Source organism: Eucyclogobius newberryi, unplaced genomic scaffold, assembly GCF_026437365.1.
Source record: "Eucyclogobius newberryi isolate DKJ021-1_F unplaced genomic scaffold, fEucNew1.0.hap1 SCAF_18, whole genome shotgun sequence".
Lineage (NCBI taxonomy): Eukaryota > Metazoa > Chordata > Actinopteri > Gobiiformes > Gobiidae > Eucyclogobius > Eucyclogobius newberryi.
Genome location: NW_027315812.1, coordinates 30217414 through 30230785, shown reverse-complemented (window position 1 = coordinate 30230785; position 13372 = coordinate 30217414). Strand labels below are relative to the sequence as shown.

The 13372-nt window shown below is 44.3% G+C and overlaps 1 protein-coding gene across 1 annotated transcript in view; it reads right to left on the bottom strand.

Moving 5' to 3' along the window:
- The window catches only part of kcnh2b (potassium voltage-gated channel, subfamily H (eag-related), member 2b), a 339169-nt gene that overhangs the window by 287903 nt on the left and 37894 nt on the right, over positions 1-13372 (bottom strand). The window contains exon 2 of the mRNA XM_072451211.1: positions 12940-13170. Coding sequence (XP_072307312.1) covers positions 12940-13170 — 231 coding nt within the window. The remainder of the gene's footprint in view (positions 1-12939; positions 13171-13372) is intronic.

Genomic DNA, 13372 nt, shown 5'->3' with positions numbered 1-13372 from the left:
CATTCATTTTGAGACATTCATGTGTCATAATTTTATTTTGCGTCACTTTTTTTTAATATATCTATATATTAAGGCTGTCAAAGTTAACGCGTTATTAACGCGTTAACGCAACATGCTTTTAACGGCACTATTTTTTTTAATGCGCGATTAACGCAGTGACATTTTTTACCTCGGTCCACTCCGTAGCTCGGGAAATCCGGAAGCAATACACCCAGGTCGAGTCGATGCCGCCAGAAAAATACAACCCCGTTACAACTAGCTACAACTATGAAAGGTGTTTTGAATGGCAAGTTCAGATACAAAGTCTTGCCAGACGGCTCTCATGACAGGACAAAGGTAATTTGTATTTATTGTCACGCTGAATCAAGTTACCACTGGAGTACGTCCAGTCTGAAGTACCACTTGTCGTCCAAGCACACGGCGGATGCAGAGAGCCCGGCGCCCCTACACTGGATAATTTAAAAGGGAAACAGCTGGACAACTCTACCAGCCGGAAACTCACAAAAGCAGTCGCCAAATGGGTGGCTACAGCGTGCAGGCCGATCAGTATTGTGGAGGACGACGGTCTACGTGAAATAATACGTTGTAGAAGTTCAAATAATCAGACCAAAAGTACGTTTGTGTCTCTTCTTTATTTGCTTCCATCAAAATCAACCACACCTGTGCAACAAGAATCCATTTAAATACCCTCACCCCTCTACTACTTCCTTCACCCTATCACAATAAGACACCTTTTGTGTGTGAGACATAATAATACATACATACATAATGCAGGTTCGCCATACAGGTCCCCCCCCGAACCCAAATAACAAAATATAAACAAAAGTCAACAGTAATGCTTAAGAACAGTAATAATCCTACCCCTACCACTGCACCTGACCACAACTGAGGGTGAGACTGGCCTATGCCCACTATCCCTGGTAATGACTGTGGCAGCGGGCCGGCCAGGGCGAGCAGGGGGGCGGCCACGGCGAGCAGGGGGGCGGCCACGGCGAGCAGGGAGTGCCAACTGCACATCATCGTCCTTAAGTACATGGGCCGGTTTTAAACGATCCACCGAAACCCGCTCGCGACAAGTTCCCCGCTCCACCAGGAAGGCCTTAGGCCCAGCTTCCAGAACGCGAAAGGGGCCGTCGTATGGTGGCTGTAGTGGCAAACGATGTGCATCATGGCGGATGAAAACATACCTTGCCGACATCAGGTCCTGCGGCACATATGACAGAGGGAGACAGTGATGAGCAGGAACAGGAGCAAAAATCTCAGCTTCCCTGTGATAACCTGCCCGGCTAGCCACGCTAGCTCCTACCCCCGAAGAGCCCGGAAGAAATTCCCCCGGGACCCTTAAAGTCTGTCCGAGAACCAACTCCGCAGAAGAGGAATTGAGGTCGTCTTTGGGGGCCGAACGCAGGCCCAACAGGACCCAGGGCAGCCGGTCCACCCAACTACTGTCCACAAGCGAGGCGCGAAGAGCAGCTTTCAAAGTGCGGTGAAAACGTTCACACAGCCCATTAGCCTGTGGATGATATGCAGTTGTCCGGTGGAGTTTAACCCCCAAAGTACCAGCCACAGTATTCCACAGCTCGGAAGTAAACTGCGGGTCCCTATCTGAAGTCATGTCCAAGGGAACCCCAAAACGCGCGACCCAGGAAAAAATGAATGCCCGTGCCACCTCAGCTGAAGTAGTAGACGACAGAGGAACTGCTTCAGGCCAACGCGTAGTCCGGTCTACCATAGTCAATATGTGTGTAAATCCCCTGGAAGGAGGAAAAGGACCAACCAAATCCACATGGACATGCTCAAACCGCCTGTCAGGAATCAGGAAAGGGCCCAGTGGAGCTTTGGTGTGGCGTTGCACCTTATCGCGCTGGCAGGCAACACATGTAGTGGCCCAAGTCTTAACATCCTTACGGAGGCCAGGCCACACAAACTTTGCCCCCACCAGTTTCACTGAGGCCTTAACCCCGGGGTGAGACAAGGAATGAACAGCATCAAAAATCCGTTGACGCCAGCTGACAGGAACCAAAGGCCGCGGTTTGCCTGTAGACACATCGCAGAGAAGGGTTGCACCACTGTCGTGAAAAGTAACATCATCCAAAGTCAAACTACACTCCGTAGCTGTACGCAACTTTTTAATTTCTGCGTCCGTAAGCTGATCTGCTGCCATAGCGGCATAGTCCACCCCCAAATGTACAGCCCCAATCCGAGCTCGAGAGAGACAGTCGGCCACAAAATTATCTTTCCCGGGCAAGTGTTCGATGTCCGTGGTAAATTCCGAAATAGCGGAAAGCTGCCGCTGTTGACGCGCTGACCACGGTTCAGAAACCTTGGCCATGGCAAATGTTAGGGGCTTAACACAGTAAAGCCCCGACCTTCCAAAAGGAACCTAAAATGTCGGGTGGCTAGAAAAAGTGCCAGGAGCTCTCTGTCAAACGTACTGTACTTCCTCTCAGAGTCACGCAGCTTCTTACTGAAGAAGGCCAGGGGCTGCCAGGCTCCATTAACCCACTGTTCACAAACCGCTCCTACAGCATAATCCGATGCATCTGTGGTCAGGGCGAGGGGTGCTGCTGGGTCGGGATGGGCCAACAAGGCAGCGTCAGCCAGTGCAGTCTTAGCTCTGTCAAAAGCCTGCAACCTCTCTGGGGTCCACTCGATCTCCTGATTACCCTTCTTGCCCCTGAGTGCTTCGTACAAAGGGTGCATTATGTGGGCAGCCCGCGGAATAAAGCGGTTATAAAAGTTTACCATACCCAAAAACTCCTGCAGGGGTTTCACTGAACGGGGACACGGAAACGCTGAAATAGTTTCCGTTTTAGTAGGCAGTGGAACAGCACCATGAGGCGTCACACGGTGGCCCAGAAATTCAATCTCCGATAATCCAAACTGACATTTCGCCGGGTTCACAATCAGTCCATGTTCAGTAAGGCGCTCAAACAGCAGGCGGAGGTGTGACCTGTGCACCTCCGCTGTGGGACTGGCTACTAGAATGTCGTCAAGATAGACAAACAGAAAAGGCATTTCACGTAACACAGAGTCCATAAGCCGCTGAAACGTCTGTGCAGCACCTTTCAGTCCGAACGGCATCCTCAGAAACTCAAATAATCCAAACGGAGTAATCACCGCTGTCTTGGGCACATCTTGAGGATGAACTGGGACCTGGTGATAACCTCTCACCAGATCTACTTTTGAAAAAACAACAGCACCCGCCAAATGCACAGAAAAATCCTGAATGTGCGGGACTGGGTATCTGTCGTTAGTGGTGGCGTTGTTGAGGCGTCGAAAATCCCCACATGGTCGCCACCCACCGTCGGACTTAGGAACGTGCAATGTGCAAAGGGGAGGCCCAGGGGCTGTTAGAGCGGCGCACAATGCCGAGCCGCTCCATATTCGCAAACTCCTTTTTGGCTATTACGAGCTTAGCCACATCCAAACGGCGTGCCCGAGCAAAAACCGGCGGGCCCTCTGTGGTAATATAATGCTCCACCCCATGTTTAGCTACAGCAGCAGAAAACGTAGGGACAGTTAGAGCAGGAAACTCTGCTAAAAGTCGCTGGTATGTATCCCCTGCTGCTAGCATGTTAGCGAGGAGCGGTCCAGCCCCCCCCCAAGCGTACATGGATAAGAACTAAATGATACAGCGTCAATCAGACACCTATTAGCAACATCCACTAAAAGTCTATAAGCACACAAAAAATCTGCACCAATAATGGGAACTGTAACAGAAGCAACTACGAAGTCCCAGCTGAACACATGTCCATTAAAACAAACAGAAATTAACCTGGTGCCGAAGGTGCGGATGGAGGTCCCGTTGGCCACATCCAACGAAGGCCCCTGTCCAGGTCCCAAAGTGTCAGCAGAGGAGGCGGGAACGATGCTGCGCTGCGCCCCTGAATCCACCAGGAAACGTCTCCCTGACATGCCGTCCTCAACGAAAAGCAGCTTGTCTGATGCGCCGATGCACGAAGCTGCTAGTGTGCACCGGCTCTCTCGTTTCGCTGCTGCTGAAAGGAGCACGGCCGAATGCAGCGCCGGGCTTTCACTCCAAAACGCCGATGATAAAAGCACAGCGGGCGCTCCCTCCGCTGACGCTCCGTGACCGCCGCGACGTCCACAGCACCAGGGTCCATCGGCTCACCTGGCAGCAGCGCGTGCACGGCGGAGTAGTGACGGGACGCCAGCCAGAGTTTATCTGCTTCTTCCGCCAAACCCCGGTAATCCTCACTGTTCACGAGCTCCGAGGAGGCCAGGGCGGTGCGCACGGGAGGCGGGAGCTGGCGCAGGAACAGGTGGGTGAATAGAAAAGATGCATCACCGGGTCCCAGCAAGGCTAACATGTTCTCCATAAGTTCTGAAGGTTTACTGTCACCTAAACCAGACATCGACAGCAGGCGATCGGCTCGCTCCATGTCAGACAGCTGGTACAAACGTAGTAACTGCGTCTTCAGCGCCTCATACTTGTTGCCATGCGGCGGGGCACGGAGCAGTCCCATCAGCCTGCGAGTAGTGGCAGAATCCAACACCGAAACAACGTGAAAATACTTTGTCTCGTGATGCCTCATAGCTGGAACTGCGCCTCAACATGATGGAACCAGGGCTCTGGTTCGTGTTGCCAAAACTCCGGGAGCTTGATAGTAGCCGCAAAAATAGCTGTCGCAGACGGGACAGCGGCCGCGGAAGAGCTCCCAACTGACATAATTCCAACGTCAGGGCTGTTCCGCATGGCGCATTTTTCAAAAAGGGTCTAACAGTCGCTTGAGTTCTCAAATTGGCGAAAAATCCTCTATTATTCCTTTAATACTTTATTAGATTGTGTTTTTCACCTGTGGCTCCTGATCTGTCCGTGTTTGCACTGGTTTGGATGTTTTCTTTACAGAACATCATCACAGAAGTTTGTTTTCTTGTTGCTAGCTCCACATTAGCGCCACTTTTAGCACAACTCTCACGCCCACAAAACTGTCTCCTTTCTTCCACGTGTTTCCCAAAACTCTTTCCCCTCTCATAACTCGCTGCTTAAGTCAAGTCTGAGATACTTCGCCCTGCATAGGTGCTCCAAGGGCTGTGCATAGTTTTCATTTTTGTTCCTAACTGTAATAAAAATAATAATAATCACAATTATTCTTAGTAATTATTTTTATTTTTTTTTCAGAAAAGCCAAATACACTTTGCCTCTGTAAGCTATAAGATAAAAAGGGAATGTGTTTATTAAAACATTTTAATAAAGTATTTCTATTGGCTAATCTACATATCATGTGAGTATTTCACTCATTAGTTTTTGTTCCTTTTAGTTTGATATTTCCATTGGCCTATAATAAGTTATTCATTATTTGAATAAAATGTGGGCTTATTTACTAAAATAACATGACCTGCAGGCCTTAATTTATTTATTTTTTGTTTGTGACAGCAGCTATAGTGAAATTGAGGGTTTTTATGTACTGGCCTTTTATGTGACAGTGACAAGTTTTATGCTGCTGAAGCGATACCATTAGTCCATTAGCTGTATGTTAGCATCACTTCATGCTATTAGCTCCAGGACAATAAGCCAATATGCCTTGTTAATTTAGGAGAGTTTCAGAGCATTTTGCAAGGAATCTGCCTTTCAAATTTGTAACATAAAGCAGTCTACAGAGAACTAAGAATCTAACGCAGTGTTGGGGCTAGCACTGTCCACTGACCACTGACTTTATGTTAAAATGTATCTTCTAAAATGTTTCTAAAAACTCAAATATGAACAAAATAAAGCCTCAGACAGATAGCTTCCCACGGGTCACTGATGTGGACAGCTCTGTTCCAGAGAACAGGCAGGACACACAGCAGCACGACCAGCCTGTCCTGCAGACGTGTCCCCTCTGTGAAGAGCAGGTGGAGGCAGCAGTAAGAGGGATGTGTCCACGCAGTCATTACTTATTAATTGTCACCTTTTGATTATGTATTTGTTTGTAATTGTCAGGGTAATAATTGTGATCATAATATTAATTGATTGCTCAACCCTACCTAAGTTATTTCAAATAAAACGTTTTAAGCCTGGTCTTAAATGAAGAGACTCTTTAACATGGACAGGAGCTGATTCCATAACACAGGAGCTTGGTGGCTAAACCTTCCCTCTTCTACTGTGCTTTTAGAGACTCTTTAGAAGGCCAGAATTTTGAGAGCGAGGAGCTCTGTTTGGATGATATGGTACTATAACATCTTTGAGGTAGGATAAATTCTCCTCTTAACTTTATTGACTTTATTCCGCAATGCCCACTTTTCCCTCTTTTCCCACGTAATCGGTACTTTTGTTGTAATCGCACTTCCGGTTCAGCGGTAACGCTGTTGGTTTGAATGGAGAACGAGGGAAACACAGTCTCTTCATTTAAGACTAGGCTTAAAAAGTTCCTCTTTGAAATCGTTTATGGTCAGGCCAATTAGGAACAGAAATAAAAAACTACAGTTTCAGCTACGCTGGAGGAGCAACTATGCTGGGGGAAGTATGGCAGCTTGACCACTATCCTCTGCTAAAGACAACTTTTCCTATCAGTAATATTTAATACTTAATTTCCCTTGCATTCTGTTTATTGCTGTTCACATCTTTTTTTTACTTATTCATCTGGATACACCTACTCCTCAACTAGCTGGAGAAATGGTCTCTACTCCAGACAAACGGTTATTCATCTGCCTCAATGAACTGGTTCTCCTCCTGTTGCCCTTTGAGGCAGTGCAGCTACTGACAAAAACATCCCGTTTTTTGCCTTGGGGTATCTTTGTCCGTAAATTGAATGTTATTCTGTGTTATAATGTTGTTCTACGTTTGCATATATAAACTTATGTCAAACTTAAGCTTAATCTGTACTTCCTTTGAATGTTGGTTGTTGCTAGCTGCTGTGCATGTAGCCTTGTCACATTTTAAGCTAGGCTGTGTTCAGACCTTTATTTTCATTGCTCTTATATGTATCTGTTCATGTACAATTGATGTGAAGGTACATTTATAAGGTTTACATGTGTTTAATGTGTTTTTATGTGTTTGTTACAGTTTTACAAAATTCCAATTGTCAAAGAGACAAGTTGTGGGGAAAAGAGTCTGAAAAGACATTAAAGACAAGTCTTCTCTACATGGTCGTTGGACTCTCTTTTTTGGATGTTCGCTATCTGTCTAGCCCTGGTAGTGACACCACAGTGAGGACAGAATAGACCGCGAATATTTTTTGTGAACACTGGTCGGTAGGGCCCCCTAAGAATTTCTGCCTAGGGCCTCCACACTCCCTAGAATCGCCAGTGCCTCTATCCTCTGCTTCTTCCTACTTTCCCTATGAACAATATACAATATTTCAGTCCACCTGCAGTCTGTTCAGTCCTGTTCACTTCTTCCACTCCCCTCTGTGAGAATACGCTCTCAACCTCATCTCACAAACCGGACCTGTAGACCCGGATGCTTCTCATCAGCCTGGAGGAATTCTCTCTCTCTGTCTTCTGACTGTTTCTGGCTCCACAGTCAAGCTGCAAATGGATGTGTTTTATTGTTTGGTCATCTTTCTGTTGGTTAACAAGTCTAGGACGCCCACAGAGGAAACCACCGTTTTCATTTTGGGAATTAGATTAACTGAATTGTATTGAATTGAATTTACCCTCGTAGACCAAGAACCTCTTACAACATCAGCCATTTCTGGCATAATCATACACTTTTCCCTCTTATCAAACTCCTACAATCTCTCCATTCATCCTTCTTTCGACCATCACCTCATATACTATCCTCTGCCCTTCCTGGTCCGGGCAACACACAAATCTGGAACCTGGCCGTACTGTAAATTTCCTATCTACCTTACACCGAGAGCATGATGGATTGGACTGGTGCGCAATCGGCGTCAGACAATAGAGCGTGAGAGCGAGGGGAGAGATCCATCATGCTGAAGGCTCCTGGCACTAGATGAATGGGCCCAGATGAAGCGTTCCGCTGGGTGTGTGTGTTTGTGCTCAAGACGTGAGAGACAGTCCATGTAGAATGCTCTTTTCAGCACCCAGACATGACCCATTCTTTGCGGCTTTGGGAGGGCAGGGAGGATTGGGCTGCGCTGGGGTGAAGGTGGCATAATGTTTCCTCCCCAAGTGCATTATGGATGAGCTGTGTCTCCAGGAGATATCAGCTGCTCACACACGGAGGACGGGGGAGGGAAGAGAGTGGGGAAGTGAAGTAGGGTGAAAGGAGGTGTACTTGAAATATTCTCGTAGAGATGTAACAATATCCAACTGTGATGATACAGTATTAACATTGGTAATGACATCACTGTACTTTATTTCTACTAAAAAAGTACTAAACTAGAATTCTCCAATTTTTTTCCACCAGAGATGTACAAGAGGAGGATTATCTCTAGGCTTTTTTTGTTATGATGAGGGGGTTACCAAAACGGTAAGTTACGCATGTTTTATGTCCTTTTATTATTCTGTGTGAATTTTATTTGTGCGTAAGTGCAAATTCTATATTTAAGATATTTATAAAGGTATGGAGAAATTGTGGGCTAGGGCTTTCTTAAAATGCCCAACTAAAGATTCAATTAGGGCCAATAAAACGATTGTTGATGATAGAGAAAAGAAGCCAAACATAAAGCTTATTAAACTATAATGGAGACATTTTCTATCATTGTACATTAGTGATATTTTACAGCTCTGAGTTTCACTTGCAAACTTGGGACTTAAAAGTTAATTTTGGCATATGATTATTAAACACCTAATTTAGGCCAGTCGCATGCACTGTGTTCACATTGATCGCCCTGAACTTCCTCCGCCCTAATTGCCTCGACGAGTGTTCACACATGTTTGCACTTTGATGCCCATTTGCTGTGTTCGCACTGCTTGATTCGCCCGCAATAGAAAAAACGCGCCGCGCCAGTTTGGTCACGCGTCAACGCGCCTCTACATAGAGTTATGTGTCTACAGCTCGGATACAGTTAGATGTTTCTAAAAAAATAACCAATACAAATGTATTATTGTTGTGTTTTTAACCCTTCTTTTGACAGGATGTGACAACATTGGCCACGGAAATATCATCAAATAAGTCCAATATTTCAAAAGAGATCTAAATAATATCTGCATCATTCTGTCTGGATCTTTGGACATTTTCATTAGTGGTTTGTAGTGTCTATTCTGGTTCACCAGTTTGCTCAGGAAATTACCAAATGCAAATGTTATTCATAGGTAAATCATTGTAGTTCATAGTGTAAATCATTTGACAGATTAGAATTATTTTCATACACGCCTGGCCACATTAGTGTTCCCTGCACACTGTTTGAAAATCAAGGTTTTAGAGAACAAAGTTAGGCAGTGGAAATAGTACATTCACAATGATAATAGGTACAGTATGTAGTTAATCAAATTTGGTTCGAGGTTGGAGACCCCAGACCTAAATCATATTAGTCCATGCAACCAGACCACAAATATTGACTTTGAGACACTCAAAATATGAGACAAATAAATATTACTGTGGCAATGACATTTACATGATCATTTTTTAACTGGTTTACCAACCCTGAGAACTCAACTTGCAGAAGTGCAAGAAAGAGAAAAACATGTAAACAGCAATGAACAGACTACAGGTGAACTAAAATATTAAATATTGTTTGGTAGAATAAGTAGTCAGAAGCAGAGGATATTGCACAAGCCATACTTCCTCCAGCATAGTTGTTCCTTGGGCAGTGTTGCTGGGAAACTGTAGGTTTTTATTTCTGTTCCTACCTGGCCTGACCATAAGTGATTTCGCAGAGGAATGATTGATCATATCAGAACAAGCCCAGAAATATGAAACTTTTTTTCCCCCTCCACAAATGCACAAAATACCTCTAAATAAATAGGTTTGAGTTGGTCAGACAGTGCTGCCATGTTTATTTTGGTTAATTTTGGCCCTTCACCTTTGACTTCTGCCCAAACCACAATTCTGCCCTGTGATTGGTCCAATCTCTGCACCACTGGTGGTTCAGACACAATCACAAGCCTAACCAGATGGACTAAAGACTTTGTGAACTCACAAATATTCCAAGAATTCATCATGCTGGCAAGGTTTAACCACATTTGTAATAAGTTTCCTTTGTTTGGTGAAACATTTAAATGTCATAAAAATGATTGCAACTGTATGTACTTCAAAGCTCTCAAAGTGTTCCTACTTTTTTTAAGTTATGTCTTGGGTGTAATCATAACCGACATAACGGGTTGTGTGAACTGTACAGCAGGGGCGGAGCCAGACATTCTAAGCATCCGGGGCTTAGCCCAAAATGAAAGGAAGGGGGGTCATTCAGGCCGATATTATGTGGTTTTAGTGCCCCCAATACTGTATTTCCTGTACATACAGTAACCCGCCAAAGGCAAAGAGAGATCATGGCCTTTTTGCCTTCTGAGAGAGCTCCTCCCTCCAAAAACGTTGAACTGAACAGCAGAGGTGGTAGCAATTAGTCACATTTACTTTTTCAAAAAATTGTACATCTAAGTGTTTTGATTTCAAACTGTGACAAAACAAACATGACCCCGAACAGGGCTTGAACCCACGACCCTGATGCCCTGAGTCAAATGACTGAGCTATGGAAACTTAATTATGTAACTTTGTTCATTCTTGGACTCTTACTTTATGACTGATGAATTATTTGAACATTTGTGCTTTTTGCACTGCTCCTTCTGATATGATTTAGTTCAACTTTTGTAGAAAGTGAAAGTCAGTCTTACCTTTTGCAGACACTTGCCCCAATGAGCTGTTTGTCCTGTAGTTTCTCTGCTTTAGCTTTGTGGATGAATAAAACCTCTGAGCCACTGCTGCACTGACAACCACAATTAATTCATTGTTTGAACGATCATGTACTCTTGTTGTCTATTCTACGTTAGATAAACTTTGTTTTTCAGCACATGTTCTGAATGCCTCTTTTTTCCAGTCGATCTGCTCTTATTTATGCCCTTCACTTTCTACAAAACGATGATGATGTTAAATGATGTAGAAAAGGCCTTTTTGTCAATTCCATGTTCAGATCACATGACGTGCCGTTTGCTGTAAACACAGCACACTTTTTACACTCCCGCCCACTTTCTACATGAAGCCAATCATACACCAGTTCAACAAAAATAACCAATGAAACGGGTAAAGAGAACAGGCATCCAATCAGAGATGGGAACGGCGCAGAGGAGAGTGACCCTCCGCTCTACACAAATGACACGATTCACCTTTGAAAAATTTAAATATGAAAAGAACGATATGAATAAAGTGAAGCCACTGCAGGGCTCAAATCCCGGTTCCCGGCACTCTAACCCAATGCTCTATTTGATGAGCTAATCTCTTAAGGTGAGACTGATGCGTTTTTTAAGAGTCAAAAATAAACACGTTTTGTAAAAACATCCGTGGGCTCAAGCCCCAAAGCCAGGCCCTGGCTCCGTCAATGCTGTACAAAAGCTTAACATTTACCTTTATTTAACCAGGAAAGTCCTACTGAGATGTAGCAATGAACACTGTTAGTCATGAACATGTGTCATTCAACGTTCATAATCATGTGTTGCAACACTGGAATTTCCCCATTGTGGGACAAATAAAGGTTCTCTTATCTTATATCATCTTTTACATGGGAGGCCTGGGGGAGTGTCCCTCAGAGGGGAAGAGCCTATTGTACATGTTTTTAGTGGTAGGGTAAACCAGAGCACCCAGACACATGCTACCCCGGAGTCTAACCAAGGACCTTGTTGCTGTGAGGCAAAAGCACTGAACATACTGCCTAACTCACCCTGGCGCTAGCCGTTTCTGCCTATCGCATTTCCTTCCAGAAGCATGTATGTCCTCATTCAAAACAATAACTCCTTTTTCACCAAGTTGGGAGGAATGTGCTATAATTAATACATGACATTTGAAGAATGAAGAAATTGGTCATTGAAGTCTGTGCAGGCCCAAAGTGAACTGCAAAAGAATGAAAGACAACTGAACAACCACGACTCATTTGTAACACTAGTAGTTTGAATTCTTCACAATGTTCCTTCTGGTTTGCTGCCTCCTCCTTTAGTTTTAGTGTCCAAAGTGAGATTCTATCACTGTGTTAGCAGGTGTAATATTGTGTTTTTGCCAATCAGATTACAACAGAATATGAAGTAGTTGCTTGAATCATTCATAAAAAATGGCCATGGCAAAAGTGCAAAGTTTTCCATAGCATAGAGTAAATACTGACAACAAACATCAATTTGCATTGATAGGGATAAAAATCTACATAAACAATTTTGATAAAGATCAAACAAGATGATGGCCAGTTGTCTAACAAACTTGTGTGTGTCGGTGAAAATGAAAAAGATTTTAGTACAATCAAAGTTTAAGCTTATTAACAACATGTCGGTGTAATCCCTTATTCTCAGATATTTATCCTACTCTGAGTAGGCCCTACTCAGAGTAGGATAAATATCTGAGTTCCCGGTCTTGATTCGCAGATTGAGAATGACTCTTTTCATGAAAAACAGAGTCCAGATGACTACAACTGAATCTTTTTCTACAACGCATCTAGACTGAATTATACCGCTAGCCTCATGGCATAACTGCCTTTGTCATTTTCCAAGATATTTAATTTGATTATTTTTGACACGTTTACTCGATTTTTTAATGTGTATTGGTTCCCTATACTTACCCCTTATCCCTATACTTATAATGTGATGTCACTAAGTCAAGTTTCAAATAATAGACTGAATCTCTGTTAGAGCACAGAAAATTGAGGTCATCTGAACTGACTGACCTAATATTTTACGGAGAGAGGAGAGACAGTTTTTACAGTGATTGCAATGTGTTTCTATGGCGCACAAATCACCGAAGTCAAGAAAATGACTTACAGACAGTTAAGTGTTTTTTTTTCTGATTGGCCAAGGACGGCTCCTTAGGCTATGAGGCTGGATATATCACAAAAGCATCATATTTCAACATTGCCAACATCATCACCAGCTCCGGTCCACACCATCTCTGTTCCCTACCGTCTTTCCGGTACAGGTCGATCTCCACCTTCCTCTCCTCGGAGCCCAGCAGTGCCTGAGCCATTTGGGCGATGGCGAGCCGCTTGGTGCCCGGCCCGTACAGGAAGTTGCATGTGCACGGCTTCTGCATGATCTCCCCGCGCGTGTATCCACACATGTGGCAGAAGCCGTCGTTACAGAAGATGATGGCGCAGTTCTCCACACGGGCGTTGGCAATCACAAACTTTCGACCTTGGAGAAAAAACACATTGAAATGAATGATCTAAAGCAAGTTTGGTTTGTACTAAATTACAATAACATTACTCCTACTGCTAATGTACAGTGTATCTATATATTCACTATATTACAGGGTCTTGCTACGTACATTCAGGGATGGCGGGGCCCAACTTCATCCCATATTTTAGGTAGCGCCATCATTAAAATACTACTTCAA